At 29.7% G+C, this 12,839-nt stretch overlaps 6 protein-coding genes across 9 annotated transcripts; 3 read left to right on the forward strand and 3 right to left on the reverse strand.

The window, feature by feature from the left end:
- Nucleotides 1-166: 166 nt before the first annotated feature.
- Nucleotides 167-2,970, reverse strand: Bulli (regulator of MON1-CCZ1 complex protein bulli). Of its 3 annotated transcripts, XM_076406769.1 has the most exons (10): nt 2,755-2,896; nt 2,442-2,699; nt 2,183-2,389; nt 1,895-2,124; nt 1,685-1,841; nt 1,448-1,617; nt 855-1,187; nt 632-802; nt 416-584; nt 167-363 (listed from the first exon to the last, which is right to left on the reverse strand). In XM_076406769.1, coding segments are annotated over exons 1-10 (1,758 nt in total). In that variant the 5' UTR covers nt 2,756-2,896; the 3' UTR covers nt 167-301. The 3 variants fall into 3 exon arrangements, with proteins under 3 accessions (XP_076262884.1, XP_076262883.1, XP_076262882.1); XM_076406768.1 differs by having other exon boundaries at nt 1,694-1,841; nt 2,442-2,970; XM_076406767.1 differs by having other exon boundaries at nt 2,442-2,970.
- Nucleotides 2,971-3,140: 170 nt separating this feature from the next.
- Nucleotides 3,141-5,165, forward strand: ICA69 (islet cell autoantigen 1-like protein). The gene is made up of 5 exons (XM_076406775.1): nt 3,141-3,445; nt 3,496-3,669; nt 3,722-3,931; nt 3,985-4,275; nt 4,326-5,165. Exons 1-5 carry the CDS (start codon nt 3,219-3,221, stop codon nt 4,741-4,743), a joined length of 1,320 nt encoding a protein of 439 aa, XP_076262890.1. The 5' UTR covers nt 3,141-3,218; the 3' UTR covers nt 4,744-5,165.
- LOC143197936 (uncharacterized) lies at nt 4,970-6,433 on the reverse strand. 2 transcript variants are annotated; one of them, XM_076406780.1, is made up of 4 exons: nt 6,330-6,433; nt 5,500-5,818; nt 5,388-5,451; nt 4,970-5,339 (listed from the first exon to the last, which is right to left on the reverse strand). In XM_076406780.1, the coding sequence occupies exons 2-4, from the start codon at nt 5,793-5,795 to the stop codon at nt 5,196-5,198; spliced, it is 504 nt and encodes a 167-aa protein (XP_076262895.1). In that variant the 5' UTR covers nt 5,796-5,818; nt 6,330-6,433; the 3' UTR covers nt 4,970-5,195. The 2 variants fall into 2 exon arrangements, with proteins under 2 accessions (XP_076262895.1, XP_076262894.1); XM_076406779.1 differs by lacking the exon at nt 6,330-6,433 and having other exon boundaries at nt 5,500-5,992.
- A 301-nt stretch (nt 6,434-6,734) lies between these two features.
- On the forward strand, nt 6,735-8,021 carry LOC143197933 (cleavage and polyadenylation specificity factor subunit 4). Its single transcript, XM_076406777.1, has 4 exons — nt 6,735-6,908; nt 6,967-7,098; nt 7,157-7,343; nt 7,406-8,021. The coding sequence occupies exons 1-4, from the start codon at nt 6,806-6,808 to the stop codon at nt 7,827-7,829; spliced, it is 846 nt and encodes a 281-aa protein (XP_076262892.1). The 5' UTR covers nt 6,735-6,805; the 3' UTR covers nt 7,830-8,021.
- A 193-nt stretch (nt 8,022-8,214) lies between these two features.
- Nucleotides 8,215-10,769, forward strand: LOC143197932 (putative RNA-binding protein 46). The gene is made up of 7 exons (XM_076406776.1): nt 8,215-8,984; nt 9,111-9,288; nt 9,346-9,418; nt 9,806-9,833; nt 10,045-10,074; nt 10,129-10,233; nt 10,524-10,769. Exons 1-7 carry the CDS (start codon nt 8,358-8,360, stop codon nt 10,641-10,643), a joined length of 1,161 nt encoding a protein of 386 aa, XP_076262891.1. The 5' UTR covers nt 8,215-8,357; the 3' UTR covers nt 10,644-10,769.
- Nucleotides 10,770-10,812: 43 nt separating this feature from the next.
- LOC143198710 (cystein proteinase inhibitor protein salarin) lies at nt 10,813-12,795 on the reverse strand. The gene is made up of 4 exons (XM_076408072.1): nt 12,655-12,795; nt 12,466-12,555; nt 12,183-12,407; nt 10,813-11,103 (listed from the first exon to the last, which is right to left on the reverse strand). Exons 1-4 carry the CDS (start codon nt 12,661-12,663, stop codon nt 10,882-10,884), a joined length of 546 nt encoding a protein of 181 aa, XP_076264187.1. The 5' UTR covers nt 12,664-12,795; the 3' UTR covers nt 10,813-10,881.
- Between the last annotated feature and the right edge of the window lie 44 nt (nt 12,796-12,839).

A 12,839-nucleotide genomic window follows, 5' to 3' on the forward strand; every position in this document is an offset into this window, starting at 1 on the left:
TATTACACAAATATTATTAGAGTTATCTCACATCGCAAAGATCTTTATCAACTTAGCCATGAAAACAAAAAAAATATTCAATAAAAAACAGTAGTCACCATTGCCTAGTCTTTTGTTTTTATATTACAATATTGAACAGATTTTAAGGATAAAAGATTAACACAAATTTAAAACAGTTTATGACAAATTATTTTATTTGATCTATATACATCGTACATTTTACAGTTTAAACGTATACAACCACATGTACAATTGACATTTGGTATGTTCCTTATAAAAATATACAAGTTATCTAAGCCACCTATGTATTGTAATTACCAAATCTCGCATTATATTCATTAATATAACTGATAAGCCTTTCCTCTAAAATACAACGAAAATCAACAAAACGAAAGCGAACCTTTCTTGTACCTACCTTTTTTAAGTTTAACCGAAAACTGGGGATTATTAAGGAAATAATATAATACGCTGTGAAGCAAGTTATCGTCGTCTGCATTTTGAGCAGCGTTCAGGAATTTTCTGGGCTGAGCGTTGTCCTGAGCTAGCTTCAAGGCAGCCAGCACTTGATTTTCACTTAGAAGCACCTAAGATTAGGGATGTTAAAAGTGGATAGTCAAAAACTTCAACTAACCTCTTGTATTTCTTCCCTTGCGTCCAACCTGGATAACATATCTAGAGCCAGTTGGGTTGTTGAAGGGTGCATGTTTCCTAACGATAACAGAAATACAGCTAGCGGTTTTGAATCCGATATAACACCATACTGAACCATTTGTTGTAAAGCTGTGAATTTTTGTTGTTTTGCCTAAAATTAGTTTCATCGTACAGACAAATAAAACAATTAAAAACACTCTTACCAGAGTCATGACAAGCAATTTGTTCATATTGTGTTGAGCGGTGATACCAAACTCCGACAAGGAACTCATGTAACTGATAAGAATCCACTCCGTTTTTCTCAAATCATTTTCCGTGTTGATCTTCTGAAAAATCTCTTCAAACATACAATTCTGATCGATAAGAACTCTGGGCTGAACTAGCTTAGTATTTGTAAGGGGAGCACTCGGCAGTGAAGCTAACTGACTCTGTAATTCGTTCTCTGCCCAATCTCGATAAACAAAGTTGATATGGTTAAAGGATTCTTGCAGTTTATCTAATGGTGGCTTAGGTTGAGATATTGTACTCAAAAGAAGCTAGAATATCAAGAAAAACTTTAATTAATCATAGACTAAACAATTGCTACAGTGTATTTTACTAAAACTATGGCCCCATCTTTCATTTCCCAATTTTTACGAAGTATGGGGTTGAACGTCTCATTAAAATCTTCTCAAAGTTGTCACTTTTAAGTATGTAACACTCTATAGACGCGACCTTAAGCTGTGAGTTTGATGAGATCCTCTTTTAAACCTAACATATGAGAGAAAAATAACTAAAGAAAAAATGTTTTACTTACATCCAACAAGACAGTCTTTCCATTTGTTCTCTTCAATGCAACTTGAGTGCACAAACTCAAATCTCTAATTTGTGTACATAGTTCAGCTAAACATATGTCGATATGCCACAGACAACCTAACTTAGCATCAATCACAATATCTGGCTGAAATACCACCCAATTGGGGGAATCTAACTTAAAATTAAGGCAACCTTTTCACTAACTATCCCAAATAAAACAATATAACAAAAAGGATACATAACTCACATATATGTGCCTGAGGTTCTACTATTCCAGGTAAAATAATAGCGGTTGTTTTAAATGATTTAGCCGGAGCTATTGCAACATGATACTTAACTGTACCATCACTTTCTCCTGGTAAAGCTATATCAAACACTTGTGAACTTCTTGAGGCCTACAAAAAAATGTTTATTTCAAAACAGAATGATGCCTGACAAGAAAACAGACCTGATGATGAACTAAAATTAAATCATCTACTATATTAATAGCAAATCTACCAGAAAGTCCTAACTTCAACACATGTGATTTTACTGGAGCCTGTCCAGGTCCATTAAGTAAATGAACATGAACTTCTGCGGTTTGGGGTCCACTCTGATGTCTTAAAATTAATACAGCTGGTATGCCATACAGGGTAGATATCGTTACATCTCTCTCTAAGGACATACGTCCTTGTTCAGCTATAAACACAGGTACTATATTAATAACTAAGTTTTAATAAAATAATTTAATAATTACTATCTACTTTGGCCAGTTTTGTTGTTGAACCAGGTTTAATAATCACTGGTTGTAACTGAGAACCGTGAGCTGATGCCAGTAATGCTATTTTATTTACAGGGCACCAAACAAACCATTGCACTGTAGCAGACATAGTTTTTAATTGTTTCAGGGATTTCTTGGCTGGTATAACAGTGTAAAGTTCAATGCCATGATCGGTAACAATAGCTAAAATATTATTGTTATTAAATTAAATTACTTATACCTCAATTTACATTACCTAGTTCATTTAAATGTGACCAAACAAATCCTAATATATTAGAATTCTTTTTACAACTAACAGAATATTCAGAATCCAATGTTTCTCCACTGAAATTCATCAATTCGATCGAATTACTCAGCCTCTGAACAGCCAATATTTTATGATCCAAGGAAAATTTAATCGACAGCACCGTACCGCGATCCTCCATTCGAAAATTTAGTGGTTTATTCCCATTCGGGCCTTTAACAACAACCCCCATGACTCCTCCAGATCGCACTGCGAAAACATCTTTATTTGAATCATCGAAAAACACATTTGTAAGTTGATTAACTGCTTCAAATCGTACTGGATCTGACGATAACTCTAAATAATGCATTGTCGATTGATCTTGAGCCATTTTTATATCCTTTCAGATATTTAAAAAATGAAAACATTTAAATGTTACAACTTTAACAAACACAAAATATTGAGAATTCCTCTGTATTTTGTGAACCAAAATTATAATCTAAACAATATCAGCTGATTTTGACAACTATTTGACGTAAAATGATTAAGATCAATAATATGTGGAAATATTGCATAAAAGTCTATTCTTAAATAATCATACAGAATATTTAACTAAGTTGTACAAAGCGTGTGTCTATTACGAATATGCAAAAATAATTTAATAAAAGCAAATTGGCTTCTCTGATCTTTTACTCAAATTTGACATGTGGCAGTTATAGTAGAACAGTGACAGTGTCATGATTATATTTATTTGTTAATATAAATATTTGTTGCTGCAAATGGGTAAAAATGTTACCCAATAATATGCAGCATCAGTATTGGGTGACAAAAAAGAGTGTCTTGCGAAAATTGGGCAGTAAAGAAGATGAATGTATAGTTTCATCAGATGCAGAACTAGACGCAAAATTAGAGCTTTTTAAATCCATTAACGAAACATGTATTCATCTTCAACGAATTATAGATCTGTATCAGGAGAAATTGTGCTTTCTAGCACAGGAGGAGAATGCATTGGGCAGGTACTATTTAATGTTTTGCTTTTTTCATTTTGCTAATGTAGTTATTCTAGATACTTAAAAGAATGTGGGAAAAATGAAAAGAATGCCAATGCTGGACAATTAATGGCTACAGCTGGTAAAGCACTGGCTTACACTGGACACCAGAGATTGACTGTGAGACCTCCTCTAGTAAGATTGCACCATGAAGTTGAGACATTCCGTGGGCAAGCAGTTTCAGATACTAGGTATAGTTTAGAATTGTTTTGCAAAGTTTGCGTATACTACATTTCACTTTAGAGTAACGGTTTCTGAAATGGAGAAGGCAAGAACTGAATATAGAGCAGCTCTAAGCTGGATGAAGTCTGCTTCAAGTCAGTTAGATCCAGATACAGGATATGGCTTAGAAAAATTTAGAAAAGCTCAGTCATATGTAAAAACAAGTAAAATAAAATTTGATCGTTACACACTGGCTTGTCTTCAAAAGGTTGATTTATTAGCAGCTGCTAGGTACATATATTTTAGTATAAGTAAAAACAATTTCTTAAATCACTTATTTGTAGATGTAACATGTTCTCCCATGCACTGGTTCCATACCAAAATGCTCTTCAGCTATTTGCAACAAAAGCATCAGAAACCTTAACATTAGCAGAGGCTAAATTAAGTAAAGTTGAGCCATATGATTATAGTATAGTCTCTGAATTAGTTGAATCTCCACCAAACAAATCTGACCTAAGTAAAAATAAAAAAGATAATGAAAAAGGTGTATCAGAAGATAAAGACCGTAACACATTCTTTAATGCAGAATATAGTGATAAAGAGGAAGATATTGGAAATGGCTTTATTACAGATCAGTAAGTTATACCCTTTCTATAAATTTTCAATATTTATTGTATATTTTCAGAGAAAAATTAAAATTAGCTGGAAATGCTGAAACTGAACCCATCATGAATTTACTTGGTGAAGATTTCAGTCCAGTACCAGACCCCACACCAACAAATTTAGACGAACTTAAACCAAGTTCTGCTTTAATTGATTTAGATCTATCGAAATCCACAGATAATTTTACAGATTTTTTCTCAGGCAGTGCCAATTTTATGCCTTCCAGTTTAATGCAGGATGAGACAAGTTTTGATTTGAAAATAGAGGAAAGCCTGGCAAAGATAAAAGAAAGTCCACCAAAGAAAACTGTTAAATCAACCATTTCTAAACAACCCAAGGGTAAAACGGAAAGTCAGATGTCATGGTTGAGTTTATTTGCTGAATTGGATCCCCTGTCGAATGGTGTGACTGAGAATAATGAGGCTGGTGACCGAGCATAAGTTGAAAAAATAACCACTTTGGATATATGTATGATGCTTTATCTTTAGTTTTATATGCAGGGTCATTTAAAATCAGTTAAATTCTTAACATGTGTTGCTCTATTTAAAGGTAACAAAGTTTATTATTATTATAATATAAATTTTATAATATGACATTCCTTATGTTTGTGATTTTTTTGCACTCTAGTCTATGCACCAAAGATTAGTTAATAAGTTACTAAGTATATCTGTATGGAATTATATATTTACTTTATTACAAAATTATATGATTTATCCAAAAACATATTAGTTTATAAACATTATATTTTAAATGAATTAGTTTTCAAGACATTTTATCAAACTACTTTATATGTAACCATAACATTATTCAAATAAATTGTAACTATTCAATAAAATTTAAATAAATAAATATTTAAAGAAAACCCCAGTTTTTGTTTTGCATTATAACGAATTTAAAAGAACAATTCATAGCCTGTAGGTTTTCCTTTTAAATTAAGCAAGTTGTTATATTGTTCTTTAGTACTTCTTAATTGATCAATAGAAAGTGTAGTTTTTTTCTCGAATTCTTCAATTTGATGTTGTAGTATTTTAGTGTCCTGTAACAGTAAACAATGTATTCCTTAGATACCATTAATATTTCTTACCAAATCAGAATCCAGTTCCTTTATATTATTAAAAGTGTTCTCGCCAATGTTTATTATATTCTTCCTACAATTTCGACATTTAAAAAATGAATTGCATTAAAATAAAACTCACAGTTTTTTTGTTTTATCGGTTTTTAAGAATTCGTCCGATTTACGAACTAGCCCGTTACGATTCAGTTCGAATTTGTCTCTGTTTGTTAATGCAATCTTCGCGCTCTCAAAACTTCTCCACTTTTCATTTGACAGTTTTGATTCCTTGTTGAAATTTTCTTCGTTAATAGACTGATAATCTTTGATAGTTTCGTTATATTTCGATAAGCATTTTTCATATTCCTCGTTCTGTTGTTCAAGAATGAGTTCTTGATTTTTATATATTTTTAGAGCTTCCTCCAAATGAATTTCATCCATTTTTGTAGTTCATTCAGTCGCTTCTATTACGTGATAAATAAGACGCTTTATTGATATTTTTATTTGTTTCTGTAGTATAGTCTAAGCTAACGCGATAAAACTGATTTTTTTCGTTTGTTCTAAAATTCAGTAGCCGTAAAATATATAAATGCGCGCGTATAAAGGCGCACGCACCCCTTAGGAGATACATCCGCCTTGTGTGTGACGTATAATTGGCGTATTGCATAAAGGAAAACATTTATCTCATTTATTTTATATTACATAAAAGCATTGTATTTTGTTCGGGATTACATACAAAAATATATGTAATATATGAATAGCTATCAAATAATATGTATAATATATTAATATTGAAGCGTTCAAACGTCTTATTATAACTATTTTGTATTAAATTAGAAATTTTATATGTTTTTGTCTTTAATTTATTATAGAAATGCAGTAATAAGTTGCATGGCTATTTAACTATTTTAAATACAAAAATATTTTATCATTAACTAATATTTTTTAAAGAATTATATCAACTGAAATATATACCTTTGTAGCGATAATTTTGCTAAATATGACTTAGTTGTAAAATAAGCATGCTCGAAAAGTCATTAACTGAACAAGTAAATCTTTGTTATATATTTTTTTCCGTAAGTCATATAAATTAAAACATTTATTAAGGAAAAATGTTTTTTGTGTTATCTATCTATTCGTATTAGTATTGGGCAGAATTAAAAAAAAAGGCCAGGCAACGTTTTATCATATTATTTTTTTCAATAACAATATTTGCAGTTTGTCATTCAGTTATATACATGACAATATGATTAAATAATTATTTTATATTTATCCATATCATCTATTCTTATTATTATATTACCATTATTTAAATAATTAAAACGATTCTGCAGTATTCTTCGATTATGCCCGTCCCTAAATTGACGTCATAATATAGTAAAATATAATAAAAGACGTCCTAACCTTAAAAATATGTTTATGCTAATAAAATAGATTTGCTTTAAAAAAAAATGGAATATTTAATAGCAAACGTAGAACATTTTAAATTTGATATAGAGGTAGCTCTAGATGAACAATATGGAGCACTACCGCTGCCGTTTCCTGGAATGGACAGTACGCAAATTTGTAATATTTCATTTCATTACTTCAAGTAACACATTCATTTTCATAGAATCTACGTCTGCGGTTTGCCAATTTTATGCTTCACAAACTTGTACAAAAGGCCCTAGTTGCCCTTTTCGACATGTAAGGGGAGATCGGACTGTAGTATGCAAACATTGGCTTAGAGGTCTTTGTAAAAAAGGTAAAGTAACATAAACTCTCAAAATGAAATGTTTCTCTATAATATTATTACTTTTTAGGAGATCAATGTGAATTTTTACATGAATATGATATGACTAAAATGCCAGAATGTTATTTCTATTCAAGATTCAATGCCTGTCATAATAAAGAGTGTCCATTTCTACATATTGACCCAGAAAGTAAGATTAAAGATTGTCCTTGGTATGACAGAGGATTTTGTAGGCATGGCCCACATTGTAGACATAGGTAATTTTCTGAAATACATACATTTAATAAGTAATATTTTGTTTCTTTGATATATTTTTTAGGCATGTTAGAAGAGTATTATGTACAAATTATTTGGCAGGTTTTTGCCCGGAAGGCTCAAAATGTAAATATATGCATCCTCGTTTTGAATTACCGGCACCTCCTGATCAAAAAAATGCTGATAAAAATAAACCTCCTGTTATTATTTGCCATTTTTGTGGAGAACATGGACACAAAGCCATCCATTGTAATAAAATGTCTGATCATCATCACCAAAAGGAACTTCAGATGATGATAACCGATGACAACAAAAAGAACGATGGTATTATGGGCCATCGACAACCGCTTAAGAAACTGGAGGATGTAACATGTTACAAGTGCGGATCAAAGGGACATTATGCGAATAAGTGCCCCAAGGGCCATTTAGCATTCTTATCGCAACAGATGAACCAACAAAAGAATGGTAAAAATAAGATGGATGAATGATCATTTATATAAAATTATTTTTCTATAGACTGGTCTTTGTATGAAATATTATTGTAATCATAACTTACGAATTATTATTTCTCTCCAATGAAATTTATGATAGAATTATTTTCCTTATTCAATATATTTACATTGTACTAACATTTCAATTGGTAAATAATTTCAGTTTAAATATATTATTTTGTTTATCAGTATTGTTGTTTTGTATCTGTATATCTTTAGGCAATTAAGTTCACACAATTATTTCAATAAGTTAGTAAACCAGCTTTTAAACGTCTGATATTTAGAAAAAAAAAAAAAGGAATTTGCTTTTAATTTACATTGATACGTTAACTATTTTATAGTTCAGTTATTATAAATTCAAATAGAATGAATAAAATTTAGTGATATATAGGAAGTTGGTAATATAATAAACACAGTTGGTAGTACTTTTAGTTATATTCAAGTTAAACCCAAAGAACCCGCAGACTCGCGTTTTTAGTTCTTTAAGTTAACTTGTATTTTTGTGAGTATTCAGTATATTACTCTATGGTATCCAGTAGGATTGATAAAATCACAGAAATGGACTCGAAGCAAGGAGTTTGTAATATGAACTTTAAAATTGAACAGAAAGGCCGCCAACGTGTTCTTGTATACCCTTCGAGAGAATGTCCTTCACGCGGCACAGAAGTGTATGTTAAAAATTTGCCAAGACATATAAATGTGTTAGAAATCCTCTCATTTATGCAACAATGTGGTCTTGTTTATTGTGTCAGGTTGATTATGGATTTCAGCGGTTTCAACAAAGGATACTGTTACGTATCATATTTAACTGAAGATTCAGCGAAAATAGCAACCCTGGTGCTTAATGAGACTGAAATCATTCCAAGCTATGTTTTGTATATAAAAATGTCTTATGATAACAATAAGTTGTTACTCAGAGGAATTCCATGGAATATTACATACAGTGAATTAAACGAGGATGTTTTACCTGCTATAAAGAATGGTCTTACGAATATTTCTTGGAAACCATGGATTGGCAAGAAGAAAGATTGTCTCTTAGAATATGGCAGTCATCGGCAAGCCCTAGAGGCAAGAAAATGCATTTGGCCTAGTGTTAGTGTGTGGAAGGCAAAACTTAAAATTGGTTGGGCAAAAAATACTAAACAATCTGAGGTAATATAAATAAGTAGATTGAATATTGAATTAACATTTAATAAGTGTCATTAAAATATAATATTATGAATTCATTATTTAAAAGCTTTCTATACTGAAATCACTGAAAGTTTTATTTTGTTACAGAATAAATATATATATTTTCATAATTTACAACCTACAGTAACACGATTTGAACTCTGCATTGAACTCCTGAAAATTCTTAATATCCATTCAGTTGCAAAAATAGAGATGACCGGTGGGAAAGGATATATTGCATTTTCTTCTGAGCGACACAGAACTACTGCTTTTAAAAAATTGAAAGGTTGTAGTAATTTCTGTTGTATACATGTTTTTAATATGTTTTATTTTTACATTGTAGGTCATTTTTTCCTTGGTAGAATTATCAATATGGAAATTAAACCTTTAAATATGTTAAATCTCAATGATAGCAAGTAAGTTTCTTTTTAATTATTGATAATTTTTCGAAAATTACTGTTTAATCCAATGACCAATGTTTAAATTAGTTATAAACATTATTACTGGAATCGTCCATAATTACTGAGATTTCAAATATCTATGCAAAACAAACGGTTGCCTATCAAATAGTATAACTCTATGTCAATGCTGGTTAGTTTGTGAAATTAGGGTAATCATGTATCAAAACGCTTTTGGAATCAAATTAAAACACTATCTGAGGCTATCATTAGAGGCTATCGAGTTTTTAGTAATTTTTTAATTGATAATTGGAAAAACAGTTCATAATAGTTGTAGGTTGACTACTAATGATTAGGCCGTTTTCATTGTTATCTCGAAAACATTAACCAATTTTTTATTTATAGCTCTTCAACTAAAGGTTCTTTAATTAAGGTAAGTCTATTTGTAATAGTATGATATGTAAAGTTAGTAGTAGTTAAGTCGGTGGAACGGCTTGCTAATTTTAGTATAATAATGTTATTAATGCTCAAGAGATGTTTCTCAAAAGTAGATGGGCTTTCCATGTAGTAGCTTTCTATTGTATTTATCTTATTTTAAACATCTTGTAATAAATTTTATTATTTATATATTATGTATGTTACAGATTTACGAACTGTACCCTATTATAACTAAGGTAAGATTGATTTATATATTTAGAACTAATATCACTAGGTTTTTTATATTCTAGCCAGGGCTTTATAACGAATTGTTGGCGGTTACTACAGCAATACGGGTATTTTTACATACCAATTTTTTATATTATTCTGGTACTTGTATTTTACCAAAATATAAGGTGAGTTTATACAAAAATATTAGGTGGGTGAAATTATAAGTTAAGATACATAAAATAATCCTGGATAAAATTTTAATTATATATATTAATATATATATATATATAAAAACTATATATATATATATATATATATATATAGTTTTTAGTAATTTTTTAATTGATAATTGGAAAAACAGTTCATAATAGTTTTGTTAAAAATATATATTATTTAAATAATCGCATATATTGTTTTGAATTAATTTTGTATAAAATGATTGAGCATTTAATACTTTATCAATGATATCTTTTAGGTACCATCGAAGTCGATTGTTATCAAGGTAGAAGTCAATAGTAAGGTGTATGGATACGTAGTGGCTCTTAAATATATCCATTATGGACCAATGGAAATTAAAGAAATTGGTCTTTTTTAAGTCGAGGATAAATTAATATGACATATATTACCTTATATATAAGTGTATTTTATGTTCCTTTTTTTATATATATCTATGTTACACTTGTTCTACCAATAGAAACACTAATAAAAATGTTTAAATTTTTGTATAGTCTTCTGAAAAATACTGTTTAATAAAAACAAACGAATAAGTAGCAAATATATTATAACCTGAGATTAATTAATAGATACATAATAATACATTTTATCTTTTTTATTCAAAATGGATTGCCATCTTCATCCGAAGGTTTACGACCTTTGCTTTTTTGTGTAAATTCACCGTGAGATAAGTCTGAAAATTGGTTAATTCCTAATCTAAAACCAACCTCGCCGGCTTCATATTTTTTGTTGTGATCTTGGACTCTCTCGTAAGTTGCTTTAAAGATACCAAACCGTTTTTGTTCTTCTTCAGGTGTCGCGTAGTTGCGGTCAAATTTCAACTTAAAAATATGTAAAATGTAATCTCTATCGATACCTTTAATTATTATAATTTACCTACTTTGAACTTATTGAATTCATCTTCGATAGAAGTCGAAGCTGCCATTGCAATAACAAAGAGTGCACACAATTATCTCAAACGATGCAATTTCTATAAAATAAATAGCCAAAATGAGTCATGACATTTAATCTGCCAGATTTTATATTAACATAATATATAGATAGAAAAATAATTTGCTGTAGTGGTTTAATTTGTTAAAATGAAATTTGACAATATTTTTTTAGATTTAAAGTTGTTAAAAATGTCATGAAAATATTTTTAAAAAAGTAGGCAACACTATATACAATTTTGTGAAGATGAAATGCATTTTTTATATAGTTTTATATAGATCATTCATATTAAATATAGTAAATAATTCTTAATTATGAATATTTAGAAAAGGATGATTGACAATATATGATACTTAAAATACGTTTTACTATTTTATTGTCGACCATATTACAGTCACGATTTTAGCTATTTTTGAAAAAATAAAGTGAAAGTTAAAAGCTGTTTTAGAGACTTTTCTAATACTTAATGTCTAGTTGACGTATGGCCTGATTAAGAGAATTAAAAAATGCATAATCTTTAACATTTTTCTTTCACAAATTATGTCATAATTCTATGATAAAATAATAAAAGTATATTTCAGTTGTATTTATTGTTTCTGTATTACACAATAATAGATTTTAAATCGAATAATCATTTATATATTATCTACAATTTCTGTAAAAATTGTAAGTAAACTGACTAAAGCTAAATCAATGTGTACTTTGGTATATCGTAAATGTGGTTAATTAACATACTTAGTGGGTATTAAAAATACTTGATTCTCGTATAAACAAAATGAAATCCAGTTGGCATTTAAACTAATTAAACAATAAAATATTTATGTTTATTTTATAATAACAAACACACTTTAATATCAATTAACTGTTAAAAAACATTATATAAGAAAAACAATTATATATGCTCAAAATATATTATAACATGCAATTATTATTATAAAAAATACAGAATAGAGTACTAAAATAATTCTTATGAAGCGCCACTAAGAGTACGGTCTTTGGGTAAACGTAGGCCCAAGTGACGGCTTTTGAACTCTTCACGAGTTAAGTCCGCAAAATCGTTAATTCCTTGAGTGTAAGTAACCTCACCAGCCTCATATTTTTTATTGTGTTCTTGAATTCTATCAAAATTTTCTTTGAAAATATTGAAACGTCGTTGTTCCTCTTCAGGGGTCGCATAAGTGCGATTAAATTTCACCTTAAAATAGAAAAAAAATGGAATGTAGCAATAGTTCTAAATTTAGAATTATAAATACCTTGAAATTACTGAACTCCTCTTCGACGGAAATCGGGGCAGCCATTGCGACAACAATGAGAGTAAGCAGAACTGTCCCAACAATTACTTTCTACAAATAAAATAAATCATGACATAATTTGATAAAAACAGTGAAGTGTTTTATTTGACTATCAACTTTTCAAAATAAAAAATGTAACAATAACCGTACCACTGCCATCAATGCTGATAACACTTGTGGCACAAAACTGATACGTACAACACAAATGTTTATTCTTCCTGCCGAGTTTGAATCACGAATGACGCATAATATAAATATAACCTTACATATTTTCAGTATTTGTCAGGTTTTATTTAAATATATCATGATAGTGAAGGCAATTTCCGTGATAGTGT

The sequence above is a fragment of the Rhynchophorus ferrugineus genome, unplaced genomic scaffold (assembly GCF_030347505.1).
Source record: "Rhynchophorus ferrugineus isolate W39M unplaced genomic scaffold, kcgeb_rfMv2 rfM6, whole genome shotgun sequence".
NCBI lineage: Eukaryota > Metazoa > Arthropoda > Insecta > Coleoptera > Curculionidae > Rhynchophorus > Rhynchophorus ferrugineus.

Excerpts from the sequence above, each read along its gene's own strand:
- Bulli (XM_076406767.1), bottom strand. The coding sequence starts at position 2,820 with ATGGCTCAAGATCAATCGACAATGCATTATTTAGAGTTATCGTCAGAT. Across the intron at positions 1,188-1,447 it reads GAAAGACTGTCTTGTTGGAT|CTTCTTTTGAGTACAATATC; the intron begins GTAAGTAAAACA and ends TTGATATTCTAG. Across the intron at positions 364-415 it reads TTCGGTTAAACTTAAAAAAG|AGGAAAGGCTTATCAGTTAT; the intron begins GTAGGTACAAGA and ends GTTGTATTTTAG.
- ICA69 (XM_076406775.1), top strand. The coding sequence starts at position 3,219 with ATGTTACCCAATAATATGCAGCATCAGTATTGGGTGACAAAAAAGAGT. Across the intron at positions 3,446-3,495 it reads GAGGAGAATGCATTGGGCAG|ATACTTAAAAGAATGTGGGA; the intron begins GTACTATTTAAT and ends TAGTTATTCTAG. Across the intron at positions 3,932-3,984 it reads GATTTATTAGCAGCTGCTAG|ATGTAACATGTTCTCCCATG; the intron begins GTACATATATTT and ends ACTTATTTGTAG.
- LOC143197936 (XM_076406780.1), bottom strand. The coding sequence starts at position 5,795 with ATGGATGAAATTCATTTGGAGGAAGCTCTAAAAATATATAAAAATCAA. Across the intron at positions 5,452-5,499 it reads ACCGATAAAACAAAAAAACT|GAAGAATATAATAAACATTG; the intron begins GTGAGTTTTATT and ends TCGAAATTGTAG. Across the intron at positions 5,340-5,387 it reads AGGAACTGGATTCTGATTTG|GACACTAAAATACTACAACA; the intron begins GTAAGAAATATT and ends TTACTGTTACAG.
- LOC143197933 (XM_076406777.1), top strand. The coding sequence starts at position 6,806 with ATGGAATATTTAATAGCAAACGTAGAACATTTTAAATTTGATATAGAG. Across the intron at positions 6,909-6,966 it reads GCCGTTTCCTGGAATGGACA|AATCTACGTCTGCGGTTTGC; the intron begins GTACGCAAATTT and ends TCATTTTCATAG. Across the intron at positions 7,099-7,156 it reads TAGAGGTCTTTGTAAAAAAG|GAGATCAATGTGAATTTTTA; the intron begins GTAAAGTAACAT and ends ATTACTTTTTAG.
- LOC143197932 (XM_076406776.1), top strand. The coding sequence starts at position 8,358 with ATGGTATCCAGTAGGATTGATAAAATCACAGAAATGGACTCGAAGCAA. Across the intron at positions 8,985-9,110 it reads AAAATACTAAACAATCTGAG|AATAAATATATATATTTTCA; the intron begins GTAATATAAATA and ends ATTTTGTTACAG. Across the intron at positions 9,834-10,044 it reads CTAAAGGTTCTTTAATTAAG|ATTTACGAACTGTACCCTAT; the intron begins GTAAGTCTATTT and ends TGTATGTTACAG.
- LOC143198710 (XM_076408072.1), bottom strand. Across the intron at positions 12,408-12,465 it reads AGGAGTTCAGTAATTTCAAG|GTGAAATTTAATCGCACTTA; the intron begins GTATTTATAATT and ends TTCTATTTTAAG. Across the intron at positions 11,104-12,182 it reads GTACTCTTAGTGGCGCTTCA|TTGAAATTTGACCGCAACTA; the intron begins TAAGAATTATTT and ends CATATTTTTAAG.